This window comes from Piliocolobus tephrosceles, chromosome 11 (assembly GCF_002776525.5).
Source record: "Piliocolobus tephrosceles isolate RC106 chromosome 11, ASM277652v3, whole genome shotgun sequence".
NCBI lineage: Eukaryota > Metazoa > Chordata > Mammalia > Primates > Cercopithecidae > Piliocolobus > Piliocolobus tephrosceles.
The window spans coordinates 93,007,963-93,033,557 of record NC_045444.1 but is presented as its reverse complement, the minus strand read 5'-3'; the positions used below and the strand labels follow the sequence as shown (position 1 = coordinate 93,033,557).

At 35.6% G+C, this 25,595-nt stretch overlaps 1 protein-coding gene across 4 annotated transcripts in view; it reads right to left on the bottom strand.

Annotated features, from left to right (window-relative positions):
* ADAM23 (ADAM metallopeptidase domain 23) overlaps positions 1 to 25,595 on the bottom strand; it is a 169,095-nt gene that overhangs the window by 44,851 nt on the left and 98,649 nt on the right. For 3 of the 4 annotated variants that reach the window (XM_023219491.1, XM_023219483.1, XM_023219474.1), the window contains exons 9-18: positions 24,357 to 24,422; positions 17,423 to 17,494; positions 14,817 to 14,980; positions 13,724 to 13,808; positions 12,638 to 12,728; positions 10,185 to 10,233; positions 7,647 to 7,746; positions 4,176 to 4,247; positions 3,494 to 3,583; positions 2,125 to 2,205 (exon numbers count right to left, since the gene is read on the bottom strand). In XM_023219491.1, coding sequence (XP_023075259.1) covers positions 2,125 to 2,205; positions 3,494 to 3,583; positions 4,176 to 4,247; positions 7,647 to 7,746; positions 10,185 to 10,233; positions 12,638 to 12,728; positions 13,724 to 13,808; positions 14,817 to 14,980; positions 17,423 to 17,494; positions 24,357 to 24,422 — 870 coding nt within the window. The remainder of the gene's footprint in view (positions 1 to 2,124; positions 2,206 to 3,493; positions 3,584 to 4,175; positions 4,248 to 7,646; positions 7,747 to 10,184; positions 10,234 to 12,637; positions 12,729 to 13,723; positions 13,809 to 14,816; positions 14,981 to 17,422; positions 17,495 to 24,356; positions 24,423 to 25,595) is intronic. The other variant, XM_023219498.1, reaches the window with a different exon arrangement.

Sequence of the window (25,595 nt, the reverse complement as noted above, 5' to 3'; positions counted from 1 at the left end):
AACTCTTTCCATGGCCTACATGTCCCTACCTGCCCTGATTCTTGACTTCCTTTTTGAAATGTTTCCACTGTTCTCCAGCTATCCTTGCTTTCATTCCATTTCATGGAGAAGCTAAGCTTCTGTACTCATTATTTACTGATAAGCTCCTTCTTATTTGTGTCTCTGCTTCCATGCCATCTCCTCCAGGAAGAAATATTTGATCACCCTATCTATCACATCCTACCCTATACTCTTTCCACTTCACCTTATTTTATGCTTTGTACTTACCACCATCTGACATTTTTGTTTATTTACTTGCCTTTCTATACCCAGCAGAATGTAGGTTCCATGAGAATAAGGCCATGTCCCAGTATTAAGAGCAGTGCTTATCACACAGTAGGCCCTCAACAAATATTCATTTGAATGACAAATAAAGATATAATGTGTATAAATTAAACACATAAAATAATAGGTAAATTACAAACATAAACATTATATAAAGAAGGAATTTTAGAGGGCAATATTAATTATGTGGCAATAATTTTAATGGGAAGAAGATCATGCCAAATCACACAGGCCATGAAGCCAGGGCTACATGTGTGTGACAGACATGGCAACGGAGAATTAAGAAAGGTGGACTTCTGCTCCCAATCCCACTTCAACCAGAGTAGTGCTGCTTGTTCCTTATTTTCTACATTGGGCATCCATCCAAATTTTGTCTAATAACTGGTTTCGTGGCTTTAAAATGTTCCAAAACAGCACATTAGTGCTTCATCAGTGTGAATGTACTGTTTAAGATGTAAGGACCAGAAAAGAAAAATCAATTAGTTGGATATAACTCATATAAAGAGAACTAGTTATGAAGGAGAAATTAGGAAGAAAAAAAGATTTAGGCCCCTACCCCACACACACAAAAAAAGAAAACCACACCAAACTTTCCTAAAATGAAGGTATGGTAAAGAGCTAGAAATAACCACAAACCAAGCAAAATAAAACATAAAACAAAGGAAACAAAGCATATTCACATGTGCAATCTATACTGAAAGCTTTAAAATATGTACAGGTTGAGCCAGGTTGAGTGAGCTTCCTAAAACAAAAACCCAAGATCAGAAATGCTCCAAAATCTGAAATGTTTTGAGTGTTGACATGATGATGAAGATGACATTGTTAACACTGCAGAAGCGCCTATGGACGTATGGTGAAAGTGTGTGATGCACTTCATGAAGAATTAGAGCCAGTATGCATTCATAACAGAACAAGAAATCATGCCAGTTTATATTAGGTTGGTACAAAAGTAATTATGGTTTTTGCCATCAAAAGCAATGGCAAAAACCGCAATTACTTTTGTACCAATCTAATAAAATCAAAGAGAGACTTCTAAGCAAAAACTCTGTTAATGAGGCAGATGACTCTGGAGGAACCATTTTAAAAATCCATCCAGCAGAATGTCCCCTTATCCCTAGAGGACCCACTTCCTGGTCCCTCCACTGCTTCTGATGTTTCTTAAAAAAAAAAAAAAAAAAAAGTAAAATACAGCATACAGTAACCTTTTCAAAGGTTTAAAACACAGCATCATAAGTGGTGACTGAAAGCCTGCCGTTTTCATTGTTGCTGTTTTTCAACAGCTGATACAGTTATTTGGGTGATGCTACTGTGCTGCTTGATTACCCTGAACACATTATTTTTTCAATGTCTTAATGGTATGTCCAATTTTTTTTTACTGTTAAGTAATTAGGTGTGAATAAGTACAGGAGAATAATTGCATATTGGTAGCACTTAGATTCAGAGTCAGGAATGATGGTGATGCTGAACAACCAATGATTGTCCACATGGGTGGCTGAGATAGTGATATCTTTGCTTTCTGAGGATTCAATGTACACAAACTTTGTTTAATGCACAAAATTACTTAAAAATATTACATAAAATTACCTTCAGGCAATGTGTATAAAGTGTATATGAAACATCAAAGACTTTCTTGTTTAGATTTGAGTCCCATCCCCAAGATATCTTATTATGAATATGCAAATATTCCAAAATCCAAAAATTTTAAATCTGAAACACTTCTGGCCCCAAGCATTGTGGATAAGGAATACTCAACCTGCACTTACAAGTAAAATGTATTACCAAAAACTCAGTGCGCCATACCTGGCCAGAGTCTCCAGTACAATATTCAGTAATATCACATTCGTTCACAGCATCCCGGCATTCATACCCTCGTGGCTGAAACTGCAAATCAAAACTCAATATTAAGAGTTAGGATTATGTAATATTTCAGAGTTATTATAACATTCTTAGACTCACCAACAATGCCTATTCTCTCACATAACTAACACCAAACTCTTTTTAAGAATTAGCAAGACAGAATATCCTACTGCAGAATAGAAACAAGGCCCAGATGCTACCGTCTATACTAAAGATGAATCATCAACCAAAGCTTTAAATGTTCAGATTTCAAAATCCACTGTCTCAGAGTACTATTTTCAGAAAACAATGTGATGGAAATCACCTAAAGAAGAAATTCTGGTTTGGCTTAAGACAAAATAGCAAAACACTATAATACATTTAAGATCTCTCTGAAAAATTCACATATATACCCAACCTTCATTGAATTACCTATTAGCATAGATATTAAATTTGCCTTTGCTACACATAGGCAATCAAATTTTAATAAATTCATATGAATTACCTTTAGTAATGCCAGGGAATGCCTATTGTATACAAAGCATTTTATTTGAGGAGGGTGTGGGTAAAATGTGAAGGAAAGAGACCATTACCCTCAAGCAATTTATAATCTAGTTGGGGACATGAAGCAAGGAGAAACTAAGCTAGAATCTTCTAAATACCATAAAGCATAATAGCCCCTAATATTGAAAAAATCATAAAATTATGTAATTCTATGGTTATGAGGAATATTAGAGGTTACATATATGAGAAAAGGGAAGATTAAAATGACTTTTCCAAAATAACTGGTGGTCTCTGTGGATGGAAGACTGTGTATGTCCACACACACAAAAACCGTGTATATACACATATGAGTATGCATTCAGATGTTACTTTCTTATCTCACTTTCTTGCCTTTACAGGGGATTTTAAACCCAATGGGAAAATATGAGCACTAGTTTTTATGTTCAGGTCTAAAATAAATTAGGGTACGTTTTGAAGAAAAATGTTGTAAGTAGGTCATATCATTAAAAAGACCACAGAAATTGTCCCTCCTGTATTCAACAATTTAATATGGATTTCATCTGTGTTAGTAGGGCAACTCTTTTGGAAGCAGTTTAGGTAATTTTCTTAATGAGGCATTGCAGGATAAGATGGCTGGTAGTGAATAATAGTAGAGATAAATGTTGCAGCTCACAGAATTTGAGATTTATCGATTCTATAAAACTGCCAGGCTAATATGTACACTGTACCCAAGAAATTTGTGACTAGCTATACAAATGCTCAGTGTACACACTGAGATATCTGGCTAATCTGTCAGTTAAAAGAAAGATGAAACTGTCAGAACACTCACAAGACATGAGGTGTTGTTACAGCAGGGCCCGTCGCTGCAGTGAGCCCCGTTGGAGAGGGAACATTTCTTACAGCACAACCCATAGCATTCCTAGAGAAAACACTTCACGTGAGTAAGCAAAGAGCCTGACCAGCTGGTCAGTCATTTTCTCTGCACACGTGGCATGCATATTCCAAATGAGTACATTTAGACAATAGTAAGCAAATACTCTGGGAAATAATTAATTACTTTAAACAAGGATAGATTCCTTCCTGCAATACTTCTCAGCAAAGTAAGATCTTCTATGAAAGGACTTCAATACCAAAGAGAAAGCTTAATTTTTAGCAGGCAATTCTCCTCCAACTAGCTCCACTACATTTTAATGCCCAATCTATTTTATAAAGATAAAAATAATATACAACACAGAAAGAATGTTTTATGATTTGGTAAAACTTAAATGAATATGAGCTATAAATTTTTAAGAGGTAGGGAATTCAATCAGAAGAATCCATTAGGTTTGCTCAGACAAGGCCATAAGGACATGACTAATTCTAACGTGTCTGAGCTGAATTAAGCACTAATCAGAGAGATGAGAAAGAAAGGCAGCAAGACCACAATCCATCAGCTGGCCTCTCACGAATGCTATACCTGTTTGCACCAAGTAAGATCTGTGCTGTAAGTATAGAAGGTTTCTTATACCTACCACATGAAAACCACAATCACACTCCTCCCCAGCTTCCACATATCCATTTCCACATTCCGTGGGCTCAAATAGCTAAAGAGATTAGGGAGAGAAGGGAAACATTTTTCAGTTTATCACAGAAAATCAGCACATCAACCAGGTCACATACAAGGGCCGTATAATCAGCTATCATGTGATATTCTTCTATGATCTGTTGTTACAGCATCTTATAAATGATGACTATGGGAAATACTGTTCACTTATTAATAGCACTTAAAAAAATATATCTGAAATGGGGCAATATCTCTTGGGGGATTCTCTGGCCGTGGGCTCCAGAGATGACCTCTAGCATTAGAGTTACTTTTTATGGAGATAAGCTGTCAAGAGGAATAGATCACTTTTCATATTTGCTAATGGAGCTAAAATGCATTGCTAATAAGAATCACGGATATCTAATTTGCTGACTTGTCTCAAGACAGCTGAGAAGCCATAAAAACTGTCAAAAAGATAAATATGCTTCAGTCATAGCCAAATGTGATATGTACAATCAAGTAAACGCAAGTAAACATAGAGGAAAAAATGTTGCTAGAAATCCAAGCCCATCATTCCACTGGAAAGAAATCCCAAGTGTCTGAAAGCATAAGACACATGTATGGATATAGAGAAATCTCTCAGTCATTCCTAGGGCAATAGAAGAGTACAATTTCTAGAATAATCTAGTCTACTGGTGCCATGACCTTGCTTGCCAGATAAACTATATTATAGAGCAACCATAAAGGTAGTTGACTGTTTATGAGAAGCATGCCTACTTCCCATTCCAGGGGCAGTGGGGAGGGGGGCACGATTTCTCTGGGCATAATCATCACACCTTAAAGGAAGGCTGAAGCAGCACATTACAACCCAAATGGTCTGAGCCCTGAATATGACAGGGAGAAACTGACTCCATCCGCAGCAGTTGAACACACCTCAAGGAAGGGTTGCCTTCTACTAAATTCACCTGAGAAAGAACTGATCCTCCTTACACTTCCAGGAAGGCAAAACTGTTATGAAAAGCAAAGGTTTCCAGGCTACTTGGGTGGGACTCCCCTCGAGGAAATGTCCTATGAGTAAAATCAGCATTGCACATCTCTGTGTTATTTTGATCACGAGTCAGGAGAAATTGGAAAAGGGAAGGACTGACTAGAACATGGCCTGCACTTTATACCAGGCTCCCCGTTCTTTCCTTCTTAGGACTCTGCCTCCATCCTGAGATGGGTCACTATCTCCAACCATGTGGAAAACATGGCAGTGAGGAAGATTCCCAAAGCACAGAAAATATGCACAGATACAGTATAAAAATAATACACACACAACACATGCATATACATACATTCAAAACGCTTGGGGGAAAAAGTCACTTCTTTGATACATACATGTAAACTATTCCACTGGAATCCATAGTTGTTTATTAACCGTTGTACTAGGTAGTTTAAAAAGACTTAATTCCGTATTTACTAACTTTTAAAACAGACGATTTATAGTTATTTTTATTTCATTTCCAACTTATTGGAATAATTTTCTCCTAACTCACAGACAATTTCAGAAATCCACTGACGGATCCTTAGGCATGTGCTAGAAACCTTAACCTTTCCAAACAAGTGAGAGTTGTTTCCTCAGGCATGATGCTTATAATTGGCTGGTAAGCTGCAAGGTGGGTAAAATTAGCCATGTACCGTGCAATTCAAAAATGCCAGCAGCTCACATTAGTTCATTATTACTTATTTCACCCATTTTGAACACTTTGAGGCTTTTGGATTTCTGCTGCATTGAGATCAATGTTATGAAAGGCAGGCAACTGACTTTAACGATGTAAGGTCACTTTAAAACTCCTGTTTCTTTTTCCACTGAGATTTTACACAGATGTCAGGCATCAAGCTACCATCTCCTGACTACGTAGTGTTGCTGAATTATAAGTTTAGGAATAAATTATCCTGTCAGTTACCACATTAGTTACTGATTTAAAAAAAAAAGGTTAACATTATTTCGCTGCTCTCTCAATTTGCACAGTATTAAACATTTTGCATCGCAATGAGCTATATTTGACTCATGAAGTAGTATCTTAAAAAGAAATACGAAATTTGCCATGTTAGAATTTCTATACCATCTGCTAATTAGCATTGATCCTATCTTTTGCCTGCTGAGCAGCTTCGTTTCCAAACATGCTACTGCAGGTCTACAGCCCCGATTTATGCAAAAGCTTTGAAGCCGGTGAGTTTGAGACTTCCAGCTTTGCTGAAGTTTAGAGAAGTATGATGCATTTACCATATTCTATGTAATGGTCCTGAGGGGCTTGGGACATATACTATAATCCGTTAATATTTCTGCACAAGACTTACGAATATTTACCTTATGAGGTATAAATATTTTTCAGTTTATGACAAGTTTTACTGTCAAATGTGTTTTCCATAAACATAAAAAACACTTCTGAAAATTTTCCATTTTCTGAATTAAGAATACGTGAATAAAGGATTGTGACACTATATAGACAAAGTTTGATGAAATGCCAATGGACAATGTGGCCCTTCCCAGGTCAAGAGACGATGCATTATAAACACATATGTATATTTCTGGTAACCATAAATACCTTGGGTGATTTTTTGTCTGGCTGATATTTACAAGGAAGTAATGTCCCAGGAGGACAAACCACTCAAAAAAGTCAAGAAATTAGTTAGGCCCTGACATGGTTTGGCTCTGGGTCCCCACCCAAATCTCATCTTGAGTTCTAATCTCAAGATGTTGAGGGAGGAATCTACCTGATGGGAGGTGACTGAATCATGGAGGTGGTTTCCCCCATGCAGTTCTCATGATAGTGACTGAGTCTCACTAGAGCTGATGGTTTTAAAGTATGGCACTTCCTCAAGCTCTTTCTCTCTCTCCTGCCACCTTGTGAAGAAGGTGACTGCTTCCCCTTTACCTTCTACCATGATTGTAGGTTTCCTGAGGCCTCCCTAGCCATGTAGAACTGTGAGTCAATTAAAACTCTTTTGTCTGTAAATTACCCAGTCTGAGATAGTATCTTTATAGCAGTGTGAAAATGGACTAATACTTGTCCCTAGAAAGAATGTCAAGGAGAAATGGAATTTTTATCAGAGAAATTGATTAAAATAATATTTTATCTTAATTTAACCCACCATCTCTTAGCAGCAGGGTGAAAACCTTAACAAGAAAATCTCAAAGATATTTTAATTGAAGGATTGTTTGCTTTTTGGAAGGAGGATTTTTGAGTTCTAGCTAGCACTGAAAAACCAGAGACCAAGAACACTGAATCTATGGTTTTGTCATTCACTTAAACAGGACTCAATCTTTAACATGATAAGGACTTTTATAACTAAATATTAATCTGACTGACAAGAAACCTGCTTTCCAAGACAGGCATCTGATATCCAGCACTGTTCCATTATAAAACACTGGAGAAATAATATACTTTCTTAGTAAACGTTCTAAGTTACTAACCTTTGTTGGCCTGTTGAAAAGGCAGGCTCCACCCCCTCTCTGTAAAAAGTCTCTATATTCCAAAACGCTGCACTTTGAAAATTTTCGAGAATGGGACACCCTGAGGAGACAAAGAATCCGCTGTGTAAATAATTTACCAAAAGCAATCATCAGAGAAGAAAATTAAAACCCCTAAATTGGAACAAAATGTTTACTTTGGATCCAAATGAATCTACACAAATTTTGACAAGGCATTTATGTTCAAATTGCCACTTAAGTACATGTGGTGGAGTTTGCAGAGATGGAAATTCAAAGAAAATCAAAGATTTGAGGGCGATGTTACAACCTCCTCAGCAGGTCACCCTTTTGTGACCAGGCTTGAAATGGTTTTTAAAAAGCTCATTACAAAACCTCTTCAAATAGGCTGTATTTTAAAGTTTGTTCATTTTTATTTGCTATATCGCATTAAAGTCAAGCATTTTTTTTTTTTGCCTCTGTTCTGAATAAAAGGAGCTCATGAACTTACTAGATTTTACATTGGAGGAGAGAGTTGTGAGGGCCAGTTTATTAAAGACTGTATCACGCAGGCCAACAATGCAATTCAGGTAAACAAGGAAACCCTAAAGAGCTGTATTAGATCATACATGTATATGTACATATGTTTTTAGTATGTATATGCACAGTGACAATGGAATTAGGGTATGCTCCCATGAATAATAGCTCTTTATTCTCAATCTCAAATCTATTTGGTGATATTCATTATTAATCAGGAATAGAAAATGAGCCTCTCTGTGAATTACTTAATCAAATATAATACCTCTATGTAAGAACACAGGGGAATATTATACACATGGTTACGGTTAAACTGAATCACACACACACACACACACACACACACACACACCCCTACACCTCAGGAATACAGTGAGTGTGTGATTGTAACAATGCTTGAACTTGCGAGTGACAGGCCACTTATTCTAGGAAGCAATTCAATAATTTTATGCATTCTGATGTATGAAGGTAGTTTACAGAAGTAGGTAAAACCTGCCACTTTTGATAGGAACTTCTTAGAAAAACTATATAGAAATATATTCTTGGGAAAATATATATTTACATTAAAACATTTTATTATATCTCATTTAAAATATTTTATATATATTATGAAGAGTCACTGTAAAAAAACCCAGAGATTAATTTAGAAGACAGAAGACATCTCCCCATAGAGCCAATATTATAGGTGTTACCTTCTTTTTTCTTTTTTTTTTTTTTTTTTGAGACGAAGTCTCGCTCTGTCGCCCAGGCTGGGGTGCAGTGGCCGGATCTCAGCTCACTGCAAGCTCCGCCTCCCAGGTTCATGCCATTCTCCTGCCTCAGCCTCCCAAGTAGCTGGGACTACAGGCGCCCGCCACCTTGCCCGGCAATTTTTTTGTATTTTTAGTAGAGACGGGGTTTCACCGTGTTAGCCAGGATGGTCTCGATCTCCTGACCTCGTGATCCGCCCGTCTCGGCCTCCCAAAGTGCTGGGATTACAGGCTTGAGCCACCGCGCCTGGCCAGGTGTTACCTTCTTATAGCAGTCCTCAGAAAAGCCTGGTTAAGCCATAAATTACTAAGCTATGGAGTAATAGGAAGGGAACCATGGAAGCTAAGGGTTTCATGTTTAAACTCTATTCCTAGAAATGCATTCTAAAGTAGCAGGGATAATGGCCTACTGTGCAAACCTTCATGCCCACACTCCTCCCCAGGAGTTGGACTCCTAGGAGGGCTGGTGGAAGAAAACAATGGGACTCTGTCCAAGTATGTCAGGGCCTTGGGCAACCAGGGCTCAGAGGAATGCAGGTAGGACCAGAAATGGCTGGTGTGTTGAGCAGGTGTCTGGCATGGCAAAGAAAGCAAAAGAGGCACATAGGCGAGGAAACCTCTCCCCTCTATTAGGAGTAGGTTATGGCTTAGGGGGCCTGGGAAAGAGGGCAATATTTCCAGGCCTTGGTTCATTGAATCAACAGCAGCTCTGGGAAGCTGCTCTAGTTCCCAAAGTATTCACAAAAGAAAAGTGAGGGAATGTTCAAATGTCGATCACTAGAAGACTACCTGATTTAGACACGGTAAGTCTGTCTTAATTTTAAAAAAGTTTTATTGATTTATAAACAGTATAGTATAATTTTTATTACTGTAAACATATATATTTATGAGTTCTTTAAAATGTAAATTGATGACTAAATTGATTTCACTGACTACTTCAGGTAGACAACCAGCTTTTAATCTAAGTGTACTAAAAAATTAATGCCTCCACTAAACTTAGAAGGCTTTAATCATGTGCTTCCTTTAAGGGTTAATAAGAAGTACAAGTTCATACATTTTACTTTTATCACCAACCTTAAATAAAAAATTAAAATATAAAGTAAATTAGCTCTTTCAGTTTAAAAATATCAGACAACTAATTATTGATTTTATATTGTGCTTAGCCTGAAAGACCAATACTCGAGAGACCTTGTTTCTAATTCCATGCAGCAATTTTAGCAAAAGGCATATATCAAATGCATGCATAATGAAAATTTACCCTGTTTCCTCCATGATGCAGCCACCCCAGGATTCTGTGCAGTCACATTCTGGTCCAATAAAACAATAAAAGCAACAGAAGAAAAAGGAAACAAAGAAAGTCACATATTTAATTGGTATTATAACTCCTATGATAATTCTTTATTACCAATTCCATGTCAGTCAAATAGACAAGGAATGTGAAGTCTTACAGAACAAAATTTATTTCTTTTAAATCAATACTTCCTTATCCTTTCCAGAATTATAGGTTACTTCCTAAGAAAACAGCTGGCAAGAAATAAAACTGTGCCTCTCTTCATTATTTTTGTAACTCTGACAACTCAATTTGGTTCCTAGTTCCAACGTTTAGTGAAAAGTACCCTGGTCTACAAATCGGAAAGCCTGAATTCTAGCCCAAGTTCTGTCATATGAGAGAGTCCCATAGGCAAGTAACTTAGCATTTCCTGGGTCTCAGTGTTTCTACCTCTAAAATGGGAATTACACCTGTTTGTCTATCTTCCAGAGTGGTTGTGGGGTTCACACTAGATGGTGTACCTATGTGCTCTCTGTGAATTATAAAGCTGTGTTGCACAAACACAACAGATCATCACTGAAGTTTTCTAACAGAGAATGCTCAAAGTTAGAGAAGAGAGTTCATATTGTAAGAGTTGAAGTAAGGATGAACAAGAGACTTGAATGAGCACTATGCTAAAAGGTTTAGTAAAAGACAGCAATCTAAAACAGAAGTGTACATAATCACTTAAAAACATTTATAACTTAACTTCTATACCAGAGACTGACATATTGATATTGTGATGGGCTCCTCTCTTCATTAATTTTTTCCTATTTCTCCTTTCTATACATCTCTCACTCTCTGTCGAGATATATACATATATCTACATATATCTTGACAGAGAGAGTGATATATATCGATGCATATATAGAGAGAGGTATATGCAAAGATAGGCTTCCAGATGGATTTTTTAAACTCAAAGTTTAGAACCAATGAAATAGCTACCTAAACAAACAAGTCACAAAGAAATAAAGAATTTTAGGAAGGAGGGAACTATGGCAGGCATTAGTAATGAACTCTACTTCTCACCCTATTTCAACATGCAACTCAGTAACACCTCTCAGCTGACTCTAGCACTGGCCTCTTTCCAGATCCAAGATTTCTAAACAACGGCATAAACCTGGTCATACACCTTTCTGGTTTTAAGGTGACTATGCCAGATGGTGAAACTCTAAACACTTCCTTTAATGTGTACTAGGTGTTTCCTGGGAAAGCAAACACTCTGAGCAAGACAGTCAATGGAAGTTTGCAGAGGTTTGTGAAATGCCACCAGACACTTATGAAGACTATCTTAATGTACCCATAAAGGGAATTGAGAAGCCTGTGTATATATAATTTGTTTCAATTTTCCACAATATTATGCATTAATGAAAAAAGAATATAAAATACAGAATAATATTAAGGTAGATTTTGTCCTTTTCTTCTCTGGAGAGGTTGGGGTGACAAGCGAGACCTTTACTCCCAGTGTCTCATATTTTCAAAAAATATGAAGGGACTTTCACCTAATTTCTAGTTAAGTGAATAATATGAGTGAACACATTGGTCTCTCTTTTCACAGGATTGCATTAGGTCGTTGCCCGCTGCCACAAAAATGTATTAAAAATTGTATTTTACCATTGTGTTGGTATAAAGATAAATACAATCTGGATTGAATTTTAGTCTGATTTTAAAAGAAATTAACATTTTTCATGGACCCTTCAAATTACTGTGAGCCCTAGACCCTTTGCCCACTAGAAAATTAGCCCTTTCTATCTACCTCTCATCTGATTAATGAAAAAGTGATACCTAACAGTCACCAGCTATGTTTTTTACAGGTGGGATGTGTGGCCCTATTTGCTCTCCCTTTTGGACCTGCCTGGCCCACTAGAGGAGAATCCTATCCTCTACCGCCTGTTCCCAGGTTTAAAAGGCCCTGGGGCAGGGTCTTCCCTTGCAAAGCCTTTTTCTCCAACTTTTCTGATGGGACTAGGTGGGTAACTTTCATTAGAGTTTAAAGATGAACTCTCTTTGACTCTAGATCTAAGCTATTTCCCAATCCAACTGTGAACTTATTAAGCTTGTGATGGAGCTTAATCTAGCACCTTGTGCGTCTGCTCAGCTGCTAGAACCCCGAGCGTGAGAGTATTCCCTGCTCCCATCCCCACATTCTGCAGTGTGAGAAAGAGCTGACTCATTCCCAGAGAAACTGTGTATGATTTTATGCATTTTGAAAGGGAAATTTTTACAGCCTAAACAGATTAAAAATTACCTTAAGTTGCTTATTTTCAAAATATTTTAGAGGAAGGAGATATCCTATAATTAAACTATAATGATTGGAATGAAAAATATTTATTTATTGACTGGACATGCATTATACAGACAGAATGGCACATGAAAGTGAGTAAGAAGGTCAATGTACATACTTGGCTTTCTGCTAGAAGGTTCCCATTGGATTCCAAGGTTTTGAGCCAGGCTCTGCGATAATACTTGTGCCACTGCCATTGGAAGACCATACTGTTTTTCAGAGTTGAAAGTGTGTGGGAGACATTTGAGAGAGTGCACAAAGCTAGTTATTATTTCTTAATTGTTACCACAAATCTTCTCAGTTCCCTAAGAAGAGCCTGTCAGTATCTAAAGATGGCATATGCTACTTCTCACCTCCTCTTTACAACTGGGCCCAAGAAGCAGAAAGCCCCTCTTACTATGTGATATCTCTCAGAATTTGAAGCTCTCATATTGAAACATAAAATACAAGTCACAAAAGGCTGTGCTCCAATTCAACTTATACCAAACTAAGAATAAATTCAACTTACTAAAATATGTCAAGAGAGGTACCCACTAAATGGGCTACTGGGATAACCTGGTATAATATACTCCAATATTATTCCAGGCTAATTGCAGGCTACTGAGATAACCTGGTATAATATATTTCAGTATTGACACGTGTTTAGATATAGTTGGGTATGCTTTTTCGGTGCTGTTACCAATTAAGAATTTCCTTTATAAAACTGAAAGTATTAAAATCCAAACAATGAGATTAAGGAAACAGGTGTTTGAGTTCATTCTACAGATAGGTAGGTAGAAGGCATGAAAATGAAAACATATACATAGGGAGAAAAAAAGCTACAGTACTGATATCAGAAATCCTTTGATTTTAATTAGTTAAATTTAACATGGACAGAGGAGCATTATAACAAAAAAAAGTCAGGGAAGGATTAATAAGCTTATAAGAGCTTAACATCTTTATCTATAGAGGCCTAAAAGTCTCTAGGCCAAACTTCAGCTGTATTTGCCCGATATATAAGAAAAATTGTCATTATGATACCAAAATACATCACTATGAACCAAAAGGACCACGTTGGGTTCTATTTATTAATAACATAAGCCACTCGTGCTACATTTGCCATGTCATCATTCTAAACAAGCACAAGAAAGTATGTAAACTGGGCCATAGGGAAAAAAGAGAACAGATACAAAGATGAAGCTCTACTTTAATTGGTAAAATTTACCTCATTCACACCAACTCCTCTTGTGCGAGAACAGACACCTCCAAAGTAACTCAGACTGCTTCTCTTATAGTGAAATGTCACCCGCCTTAAGAAAAAGCAGTGCTATGAGAAAACCAACGTGGTGGGCCATCATTTCATACTCTCCCAAAATATGTCTACCCTCCTACACGGAACACCCCCAAACCATCCTCCTCCAAGAAATCAAAAACTGTATTTCAAATACCTTAAAATTTATGACATAATTACCTTTAAATTTGTTATGTTAAATAATTTCAATTGAGCAAGCACCAAGTACCTACTAAGCATTATGTACTAGCACAGGAATTAAAAACACCAAGATAAACAGACACAGCTCTTGACTTTTTTCTAGTAGCGAATATCTAATAGTGATTAAAAGGAATTAATATTGCTGATTATTAAAAATTGCTGATTAAAGACTGAAAAAACAGGAAGTAAAGGATAACGGTGGGAGAAAAAGAAGGAGTAGTTTGGTTGGTTTGATTCCAGGACAGAACCTTAGAGGACTATCTGAAAATAGCTTTGCCATGATTGAGGAAGAGAATAGCTTATTATATTTTTTAAAAAGTATGGAACCCCTTTTCTTTGGTAGTGGAAACTCAACTGAATGGTTCATCTAAAAGGACTACATTTGCTAGCCTCTCTTGTAGCTAGGTGTGGCCCATGTGACTACCACCTAGCAAATGATTTGTTCATGAAACAGACATGTGTAAGCTTTCAGGAAACTTGCTTTACAGCAGTCAGCTCAGCTGGAAGGAGTACCCTTTTGCCCTTCTCCCGACATGTCACGCCCGCTGCCAGTAATGAAGGCTGGAGGGCCAGCAGGCATCCTAGACTGTGAGCTGACCTTCAGGATGGAAATTATGGGCTCTAAAGGTAGACATTACAACTACAGAACCACCAGCACCCCAGCACTGGATATCCTAACTCCATGCTTCTTATCTAACAGACAAAGGAACCCACAGCAATCTTGTTCAAGTCACTATTTTCTGATATTTAACTTAACTGAACCAAAAAAGGGATAAGGACAAATGTCAGACCAAAGACTACAATAAAGGCTGAAATGAGTACATACGAGATGAGGTGCACAGCATCAGCATGCTGCCTAATGCGCTGCCGGTATTTTGAGAACTCATGGAGCATCTGCACAGGGTTGGTGGTGATGTCGATCTGATCCCTCTCAGTCCATGTCTCTACAGCCACCAGGACAACCCTGGTGTTGAGCTGCTCCTTGTAAATCTGAGGGTATACAACAGGACAGGTGCAGGAGGAAAACACTGGGTCAAACATGCACGATCAGTGAGTCAGAGTCAGTGGAAGGACAGGAAGGGGGAGGTGAGAGGAGAACATGGGGTCATCATTAGCCCGATATATAGAATCTTCTTTTCCTTTCTTTTTCCAAGAGCAAAAATAAAGAAAGAACAATCACACAATTTGGTTTCAACTCTCCTACAGGGTTATTTCGATCCCAGAGCAATACATTCACCGTCCTAGGGAGAGACAGTAAGGATTCTAAAGCCAGGACATAAATTTAAAACATCGTTCATAAAATCACCCTTTCAAATCTCATATCAGGTAACAGGTTGGAGCCTGATATACCAGTTCTGAGTAAGTGCAGTGCAACCATTTATTCCTACTGGATTGGCATGGATCATTAAATCTCCAGATAAGCACCAAACAATATAGCTGGCATGCCCTTGGAGGTCATATTATATGAAAAGTAAAATAACACTGGGAAAGATTGAGAGATAGACTCAATGATCTGAGGCTAAAAAAGAGCAGATCCCTATTACTCATCTCATCCTCACCACAGGGTGGCATCACCTACAATATTTAAATTGTTCCCTTCCTGCTCTGTCTCTACTTTTGGCCCAGTAGCTAAACAATTCACACAATTAAGAGACTTCAGTGAATGCTGTCATTTTGCCCTATTTTCAAACTAATTAAGAAAACAATGGGCCGGGCTTGGTGGCTCACGCCTGTAATCCCAGCACTTTGGGAGGCTGAGACGGGCGGATCACGAGGTCAGGAGATCGAGACCAACCTGGCTTTAACACGGTGAAACCCTGTCTCTACTAAAAATACAAAACAATTAGCCAGGTGTGGTGGCAGGCACCTGTAGTCCCAGCTACTCTGGAGGCTGAGGCAGGAGAATGGCATGAACCTGGGAGGCAGAGCTTGCAGTGAGCCGAGATCGCTCCACTGCACTCCAACCTGGGGGACACAGTGAGACTCCGTCTTACAAAAAAAAAAAAAAAAAAAAAAAGTGTGATCTTTCAACACACTGAAGAAGGGGAACACCATTATGCCTAAATCAAATTGAAGCTATTATATAATGACTTTACAACAAAAACAAGTTAAATGTAATGTCTTTTAAAAATTAGTGGTCAGTTTCAGAACCTTATGTGGTCACCCAAAATAAAAATTACACTTTGCATGACGTGATTCTATTCAATCATCTTGAAACAACTAATTCAGAGATGCTACCAAGTAAACAGCTTTTGCAGGGGAAAAGATGTGTTTAAGATTCTCTTTTCCATATTCACTTGTGGTTTTCCTCTGAGAAGATAGACAAGGGCTGAAATTAAAGAAAATTAATAAACGGGGTATAAATTGGCTCTGAGGTGCAATCCTAACTCTATATGAGATACTCGATGTACATCCACTCATGTTATACTTTTGTGCAGCTGTGCCCACCAGGTACATAACATATGTGTGTTATGAGTATTTACATGATTGGAGGTTTGTGGACTGCTTAAAGGGCAGAAAAGAAGGCAGCTCTTTGGAGTAAATAAATATCATTTAGATATTTGGCAATTTATAAAAAATGGTGGGTTTTTTTCCCATTTAAGAGGGAACACACAATAAAATACCAGATAAAAATATATTTAGCTGAGCAAAATAGCACTTTATATTACAACATATGAAGTAGTATTCTATATTTAATTTCTGACTAGTCAACTGAATTATTCATTGGAACATAATGTATAATGTTCATATCTATAGAGTTCTAACCTAAGACAGGAAAAAGGAAGAAAATCTTAACCATTTTCTGTAATTCACAAAATAAGGAGGAAAACATATCAATATTAAAGATTTGTACAGTTAGAAGTCTTTGTAAGGAGATATATATTTTATTATTCCAAATTAGTTGTATTTGGGGACTGCACTTATTTCCATCATCTAGAAATCAAGTGTGAAATATCACATCAATGGAACACTAAGAAAATATGTTTGTATCCTTAAAAAAAATTTTTTTTGGTATTACCTATATTCTCCAAACATACTCTGCCTCAATCCATTTTTTCTTCTCTGTTACCACCATATATTTAAGAAAAGCCCAATTGTTTCTTTAAAAAGTCTCACTTGCCAAGTATAATAGCAAATAGATTTTGGTAGCTATTTCTCCGCTGTTTTTGTCCTCCATAGGCTGGGGGCAATAATGTACAGACACGACTTAGAAGCAACATTAATGTACCTTTGCGATTCCGGGAATAACTCAGTCATCTGAAACTCTCAGAGCACTACTCTGTCAAGCGGACCATCCTATAATTCCTTAGCCAGATGAGCTTCAGGATTGTATTTTTAAATTTGCTCAAGAAATACCAAAAGTACAAGTAAGCAAACAGAGATAAACCATTCCATCTTGGCACACAAATTCAAGAAAACAGGGATACTTACAGAATCCACAAGGTTGACCACGGACTTTGCAAAGTTGTTGGTATGTGCATGAGAAGAGCGATGCTTCTTATACTAGGGGGGAAATATATACCAGTCACTGCCAAATCATAAGTGAATAATAAATTTCAAAATTCTGTAAAAGCAGAAATATCTCAGCAATAGTAGAAATATTGATTTAAAAATATATAATTTAGTTTGTGGTATATTGGATTTGGTGGTGTTATTTCTCTGTTAGGTGGCAAAACTTTGACTATCTAAAACATGATGTTAGCTGGGCAGCATGGCTCACAACTGTAATCTCAACACTTTGGCAGATGGAAGGCTGGAGGATTGCTTGACGCCAGGGGTTTGAGACCAGCCTAAGCAACAAAGTGAGATCTGTGTCTTTACAACATTTTTTTAAAAAAAAAAAAAACAAAAACAAAAAAACCTATCATGTTCTGAATAATAGTAAGGGCCTATGGAAATCAATATGAGAAGCTTTATACCTAAAAAAGTAAGTTTTTAATTTAGTCTTAACGTCTACAAATTCGATCCTTTTGTTTTCATTGAAATAACATTTTGTAGCTCACACAAACGGCTTAACCCACTTTTCTCACTTTAAATTCAAGGCCACGCACAGATCAAGAAAATGTCTTTGTTCAGCACTTTAGATACTGTCCATGATATGGACAGCATTTGCCAGGCATCCAGTGTATCCTTTCAGAGGAATGCCTCCTCCAAATGAAGCTATTTGCTTATGACTGCTCAAAGTCAAAACAAAGAGAAGACAAAAAGTAAAAATGAAGTGTGCTGAGAGTTTATGATTGTTTATGTTTATTTAAGAAATAAAGAAAAGTAAATTAATAGAGTAATTCTACAATGACATCTGGAGGGCTACGATTTAAGCAAGGAGTAATACACTTTGCTTAATATGTCTTTAAGATGACATTTGAAAACTCAAGTCTACCATAGGAAGACCATGCCCTCTACTGGTCCATGAGGCTACTGTTATTTCTACAACACTAAGGAAAAAAAAACCTACTTCAAACCACTGATTCAGGTTTGCACAAGTCTTTGACATTTATCTTCAATTATAATTATGAAAATAATGCATCTTTCATAAAGACTCAAAATATTTCTACATTAGAAAATTCTTTTATTTGCCCATTCACACCCTATAACTTTGTCAGATTCCCTTCATTTCATTCTTTCTCTGTTTTTTAAACAAAGAATATATATATCTCAATGTTTATTTTTTATAACAACGAAAACACTGATTACCCATAATAAATGCTAAATAAATATTCTGCTATTAGTATTATAGTATTCATTAATACATAACTGTTGGTATAATATTACTATTACTGTTCATGTTATTGCTACTACTGTACATCATAATCTGACCCAAATTGTCTGTATTTGTGTTCTTTTAAAGTAAACTGTAAATGTGTGCATATAACTGGGTCATAAAACATCCTATTAATCTAAAATTATTCAGGCATTTAAGACATTTTGTAAACTTGGCATAAAGAAGTTTCTATAGATAGCTCAGCATTTTAAGTTACCTAGCAAATTCCACAAGCTGAAAATTGTCCAAGATACACTTAAGAGTAAAGGCAAAAATATTAACATTAAGTTCCTCTGGGGTGATGAAAATGTTCTAGTTCCACTGAATTGTGGATTGAAAGAAAAAATATTAGTTGATATATATTATTCTAATGCAGTGGTGTTACACACCTATTAAAATGAATTTTATTTTGCTTCTGAGTATTTGCTATTTTATTGAGATTTCTTTTTATAGTATAATGATCATGGAAAACATGACAAGTTTTAAAACATTTCAAGTTTTAAAAATTAATAAAATGAGGTCTTTTAAAAGTCTATCAAAGTGTAACGTTTTAAATTTATTTCATATTTGTAATTTTCAATCCTCTGATTTTCTTTCCAGAAAAATTATTCTACCTGCCATTGTTAAGTAAATTAGAGAGTGCCAAGAATGGAAGCAGAGATACCTGTTGGGAAGCTACTGCAATAGTCCAGGTAAGAGATAATGGAGGCTAAACAACTGTAGAGAGAAGTTAGTGAATTTAAGAACTACTATAAGGGTAGAGCTCCCACAACTGGAGGATGTATAGGATGTGGAAGGTGAGGAAAGAGAATTAAAAGATAATTTTTAGGTTGTGAACTTGAACTTAAATAGATGGGGGATTGTGGTGCCACTTTACAATAATAAGAAAGACTAGGAGAAGAGAAGTTTAGGACTAGGGAACTAAGAGTTCTGATTCAGAAGATCTATTCAAATCGATACTGAAGTAGAGATATCAAACAGGCAGTTCTATATACGAGCACAGAATTTAGAGGGCTAGAGCTAAAAGTAGAGAGTAACGAATTTAAAGTCATCATCCCACTTAAAGACTTGAGACTGGAAGTTGTTACTTAGGTAGACAGTAAAGAAACAGAAGACAGCCCTGAACCAAGCCCTGGGGCACTCACATAATTCAAGATGTCAGATTTTAAAGACTTGTTAGAAATAGCCAGTGAGGTAAGAGAGCCACTGTGTCACAGAAGCCAAGAGATGAAACAAAATTTTCAAAAAAAGAGGGTAATCAACTGTGTCCAATACCGCTGAGAGAGTAAGACAAGGACAGAACAATGACCACTAGATTTGTTATCTTGAAGTGCCATTTAATTGGACACCTAAGGTTTAGTAGAAACTGCAAGTGTTTCTCCTGAAACAAATATTTGCTACCCCCAAATAATTTACTCAAGATCACACAGCTAGAATTTAAATCCTTCTAGTCTCTAGGTTGAGAGAGGAGGTAAGCTGGTTCAGTTAACAATTCCTATTAAACAGGTCATGTATATTCCTAACAAATCATGATTATTAGTGAGAACTCAACATTTGTTAGGTGTATACAAAATGTAATGGTTTTTAAGTAAGGAAAACTAAGTGAGGTTTAAATTGAAAAATATTTAAATTATCCTCAAATATTTACATTTATTGATGCATCGTTAAGAATGTAGCAAAAAACGTAAGCAAAACATTTGCTTTTCATGCACTTTAAAAATCTCAACTAATTTTCTATTAGAATAAGGTTTTTAATATTTATTAACTTAAGCTGCTCAAAGACATGTTTGCAGACTCTTATCAAGGCTATAACGGGCTTGCAAATGAGGTTCTACCAGCCAGGTACTAAGATGCTTTTTACCAAATTGAGGGATTTTTCTTTTCTAATGGAAAGCCACTGATAATGTGACACCTATTAAAAATAAGATATCTGCATTTTTTTTCAGACAGCCAATGTTAAATCACTCTGAATTAAAGGGATAAGCTTGAATGCAAATGTAGGCAGAATGTTTCTATTTCCTGTGTGAATTAGAACTAATTCTGCATATAAAGAAAAATATGCAATCACCATTTATGATAAAACTTACTTTCACATTTTCTGATCAGTTTAAAACAATCTTTATTTAAACTAGCAAATTTGCTTTTCCTTCCTGAACACATGCAATCTTAAGAAAACTGTCTTTTGAAAAAAAATAAATTAGAATTTGATTTTCAACTTGAAGGTGAGAATTATCAAAATAACTATTCTGGATCGTACAGTATAAAGATTGTTAAGATGAGTACTCTCAGTGAAATGATTATCCTAAAGCCCAGCAGCAAATCTCCAAATATTCAGAAACATATGTATTAATTATTTTAGTTCGGTTTGACTCTCAACATATGAATTTAAGTACTTTGATCCAGTAAGTTCTGATATACTACGAAGTGGCAATCAAATTTAAAAACAACCTTCATCTCATAGAAAGCATACCTCAAAAAAATTTTTTTGAGCTCTCAAAAAAAAATTATTATAAAATGACATGTGTATTTCGGACTATTATGGATTAGAATGTAACTTTGTCTTAAAGCTTCAAAAGGAATATATTTAGTTCTATCTGCCAAGAAGTACTATTTCTTTAAATACTAGAAATCTTAGGTAATTTCTATTTTAGGCATTATTACCACTCAAAAATAAAAGCTTTCCTTTTTCTTGAGATGGAGTCTCACTCTGTCACCCAGGCTGGAGTGCAGTGGCGCAATCTTGACTCAATGCAACTTCCACCTCTCAGGTTCCAGCAATTCTCCTGTCTCAGCCTCCCGAGTAGCTGGGATTACAGGTACACACCACCACATCTGGCTAATTTTATATATATATATATATTTTTTTCTTTCTTTTTTTTAAGTAGAGATGGAGTTTCACTATTGCCAGGCTGGTCTCAAACTCCTTACCTCAAGTGATCCACCTGCCTTGGACTCCCAAAGTGCTGCAATTATAGATGTGAGCCACCACAAGCAGCCTTTTTATTCTTTTTAAACATCTATTCCCTCTAAATTTATCAGTACAAATTACAATTCTTTTTTCTTGTTTCAAAAACAGATGACCATATCAAGCCTACTTCTCACCCATTTTAATAATAATAATAGGCCAGGCATGGTGGTTCAAGCCAGCAATCCCAGAACTTTTGGAGGTCGAAGCAGAGGGATTGCTTGAGTCCAGGAGTTCAACACCAGCCTAAGCAATATGGTGAAACCCAGTTTCTACAAAAAAAAAAAAAAAAATACAAAAAATAGCCAGGCATGGTCATATGCGCTGAAATGGGAGGATCACTTGAGCTAGGGAGGCGCAGGTTGCGCTGAGCTGAGATTGGACCACTCTCAGCTCCAGCCTGGGTGAGAGTGAGGAGAACCTATCTCAAAATAGTAACAATAATAATAATAATACTAACAATAATAAAATGAATGATCAAAATTTACCCTTAAAAGATGTGATAGCCTAAATAAGGAACTTTATCACAGAACATGTGACATAGTGTGTAGAAATTTTCTACATATAAAATAGTATTTTAAGAAGTGTGCTATTTTATTATTCATAAGAATAAGGTTATTTAAACGTTTACCATTGAGAAGGGTTAAAAAATAAATTCAAAAAACATGTTGTTTTAACAATTACCAAAAAACTGTAACTGTTTAATTGTAATTAACAGTTAATAGTAATTGTTTCCTGTTTTGCACAGTTACTGAGATTTGCTCTTTTGATTGACAGCTTCATGTACTTTCCTGATATATTATGGTAGAACAAGAGATTTGGAATTGCAAGTAAAGGTTTGAGAACAGATTCTACAGATTAACAGCTATTTGAGAATGTACTTTGTGTATTCAAAGACATTGTATATATCTTAATTATTATTTCCACTACTCTAAAAGTATTTATATAATGGATGTTGAAAAAAGTTTAGGCTTCAAAAGCCATAATTTCACAACACGCCACAATGCTCAAGATTGAGAATCAGCTGGAAAAAAAATCTCAATGTTCCAATCAACAAAAATAATTCAGATAAAAAAACTATCTTGGGGTTTCAAGCAAATTAAAGTCCTTCAGAAACTCATATTTTAGCCTTTATTGTCTAAAACAACTGCCTACGCATCTGGCTTTCCTTTCCACCAAAAAGGACCTCTCTTAAATTATACGTGTTCTGATAAATTTTGCTTCTTACTAACATCTCAAACAATATGTTTAAAGGCAACTGGAATAGAAAATAAATGTGCATACAAAAGTCAGAGGTATTCTATTGAAAAACTTTATATTCAACACAATTAAACTGATAGTTAATGGAAAACATCCATTAAAGTAGAAACTTAAAAGTTTAAATATAAATTAAGTCACTATTTTTTTAAATTTATAATTTGAAGGCCTTCTCTGTGTAGCGTCTGCTAATTAGAATTTCACATCATTTTAGCATGAAGCACAACCTTATCATATCATGTACTAATCTAATTTTGGTTTCCTTAAAGTAAAACAAGGACTTAAAGATACTTGCAAAGCAATTTCAATTTTTGTTCCAATCTTTCATAAGTTCGTCACCAATACCTGATTTCTATGCATTTTTAAAAGATTCTCATCTATATAGTCTTTTCAGAAGTGCAACTTTGTTTTGATAAAAACAAGTACTTTTTGCCTTAGTGTATACAACTTTTAAAGTTCAATCACATAACTACAACAGAGATTACAACTGGCCTAAAGAGTCTGGGGATTGTGGCAGTGGTTGCTGGAGCCAGCTCCCATCAGATCACAACAGCCAACTAGATATATCCTTTCCTAACTCCTCATCAGTGATCTCACTTTGATAGCTTGAAATCAGCTATGGTGGCAATATTTACACCACAAATATCAGCAAACATTATAAATCAAGAGACCTAGGTGTTAAAATTTACCAGCACACCACTAGGATTAGGTGTACTAGTATGTAGCCTAATGACCAAGACTCTTCTGGGCTTCAGGCAAGTAATTTTATATAGGAAATGGTTAAGTAGAGTTAACAGAGTTTCTATTGTATCTTCAAGAGGGGAAAATGAGGAACAATGAATGTTTTTCGTACATCTGTTAAGTGTTACTGAAATGACACATTCCATCACATTTTACTTCCATAAAAGTTAACACGAGATTATTCATCTTTTCAATATTTAAAGACCGTAAGTCATCAAAGATACTCACTTTAGATACACCTTTATTTTATATGTTTACCTCCTATAATTATATCTACCATAATCATAATTAACTAGTAAGAAAAAATAACATATTAGCAGGACAAAAGCAAGGAATAAAATTAGAAAGCAGTGACCAAATACATAGATGAAGAAAAGCAGAGAATAAGAATTTTAAATGAAGACAAAAGATGCCAGATAGTTAAATCTATCAATTACAATTATTAAACATAAGGAAAGTTTAGAGTTATGAAAATTCTGTTAAACGTGGAGTCTCCAAACACCAAGAAATAAATCAAGTCATTTAACATGTCTAAATATCTTGGAGTTAATAAGTAAAAAGTAACGATTAAATATAAAGTAAAATGTATTCTTTCTTAAGTAAGCTATCTGGTCTAAAACCCACTGACTCCATATTCTTACCGTTTTGTGATCATTAACAATCATAAGTTCCAAATATTTCATTTCTTCAAATATACCACGTGATGGCTATGGAAAATAAAAATAGATGGTCAGAATGATAACTGACATAAAATCTCTCTAGCGCTCACTGTTAAGTTGTAGATAAGACTGAATTTCAGAACAACTCTCTGCTGCCTACTTTATAAACACCTTAGAAGAATGTTGTCAGGCAAATTTTAAAAAGTGATCATAAAATATGGGTATATATTTAAGTATTTAGAAAATAACTATATTATATTATTATTAAGGTACTTACTTATCAACATAGAAAACAGTCCACGTTGTTTGTATATGGTTTTTATATGTAAAAATATTCTAGAGCAAAATTATAGCATAATTCTGTTAAAATAAACAAATCTCAATTTCACATTAACATGTGATAAGATATTCATATTTCCTTAAAATGTCAATGAAAAATCACATGTGGTAAGATATTCATATTTCCTTAAAATGTCAATGAAAATCTATGTAAAACTCATTTAATAAGAACAGCATAAGTTATAATTACTTCCAGGTATAGCTGATACAGGTATCAATGTAGTTAAATAGAAATATTAACTCGCTAGAGTGAAATTCTAAAAATAATACACTAATTCTTAACTGCTCAACTTCTCAAAGGAACAAATATTGGCAATTACTACATTCTAAAGTCTTCTAAATTAACTAGATAATCCTTTAAGAGTAAGTATTTTAGCCTTCATTTGGACTTTTCTTTTTCACAGGTGGAAAATTATAATGGTGGCTCTTTTTTCCTTATGTACATGGTCATTGATCACTTTATATTTGATGGGGTGGACTGTAGTGAAAGAACAGCAGCCACTGTAAAACTTATTATTACCAACCACATCTTTATGAATGAGCTAAAAGAACTCTTATAATAACTTATATAATATATAATAAATGTATCCATAATTATCATAATAAGAGTTTCATGAAAGGGAGGATAATTTAACCTGGAACTAAGTTTTTTGACGGCTGGTGGTCTATTTTTTTTCACAAAAAAATACACTCAGCAAAACATTATCTAAAATGTGTGATTTCTACTAAAATTACTCATTAAGTTATCTAGTAAATTACCATGTAATGTATAAGCTGTGGAATTAATTCTCAGTTACATAGCATTCACCATGTAATTACTAAACAGTCCCCATCATTACAGCTTTCTAGCCTATTATGAAAAGACCAGAAACATAATTTCAG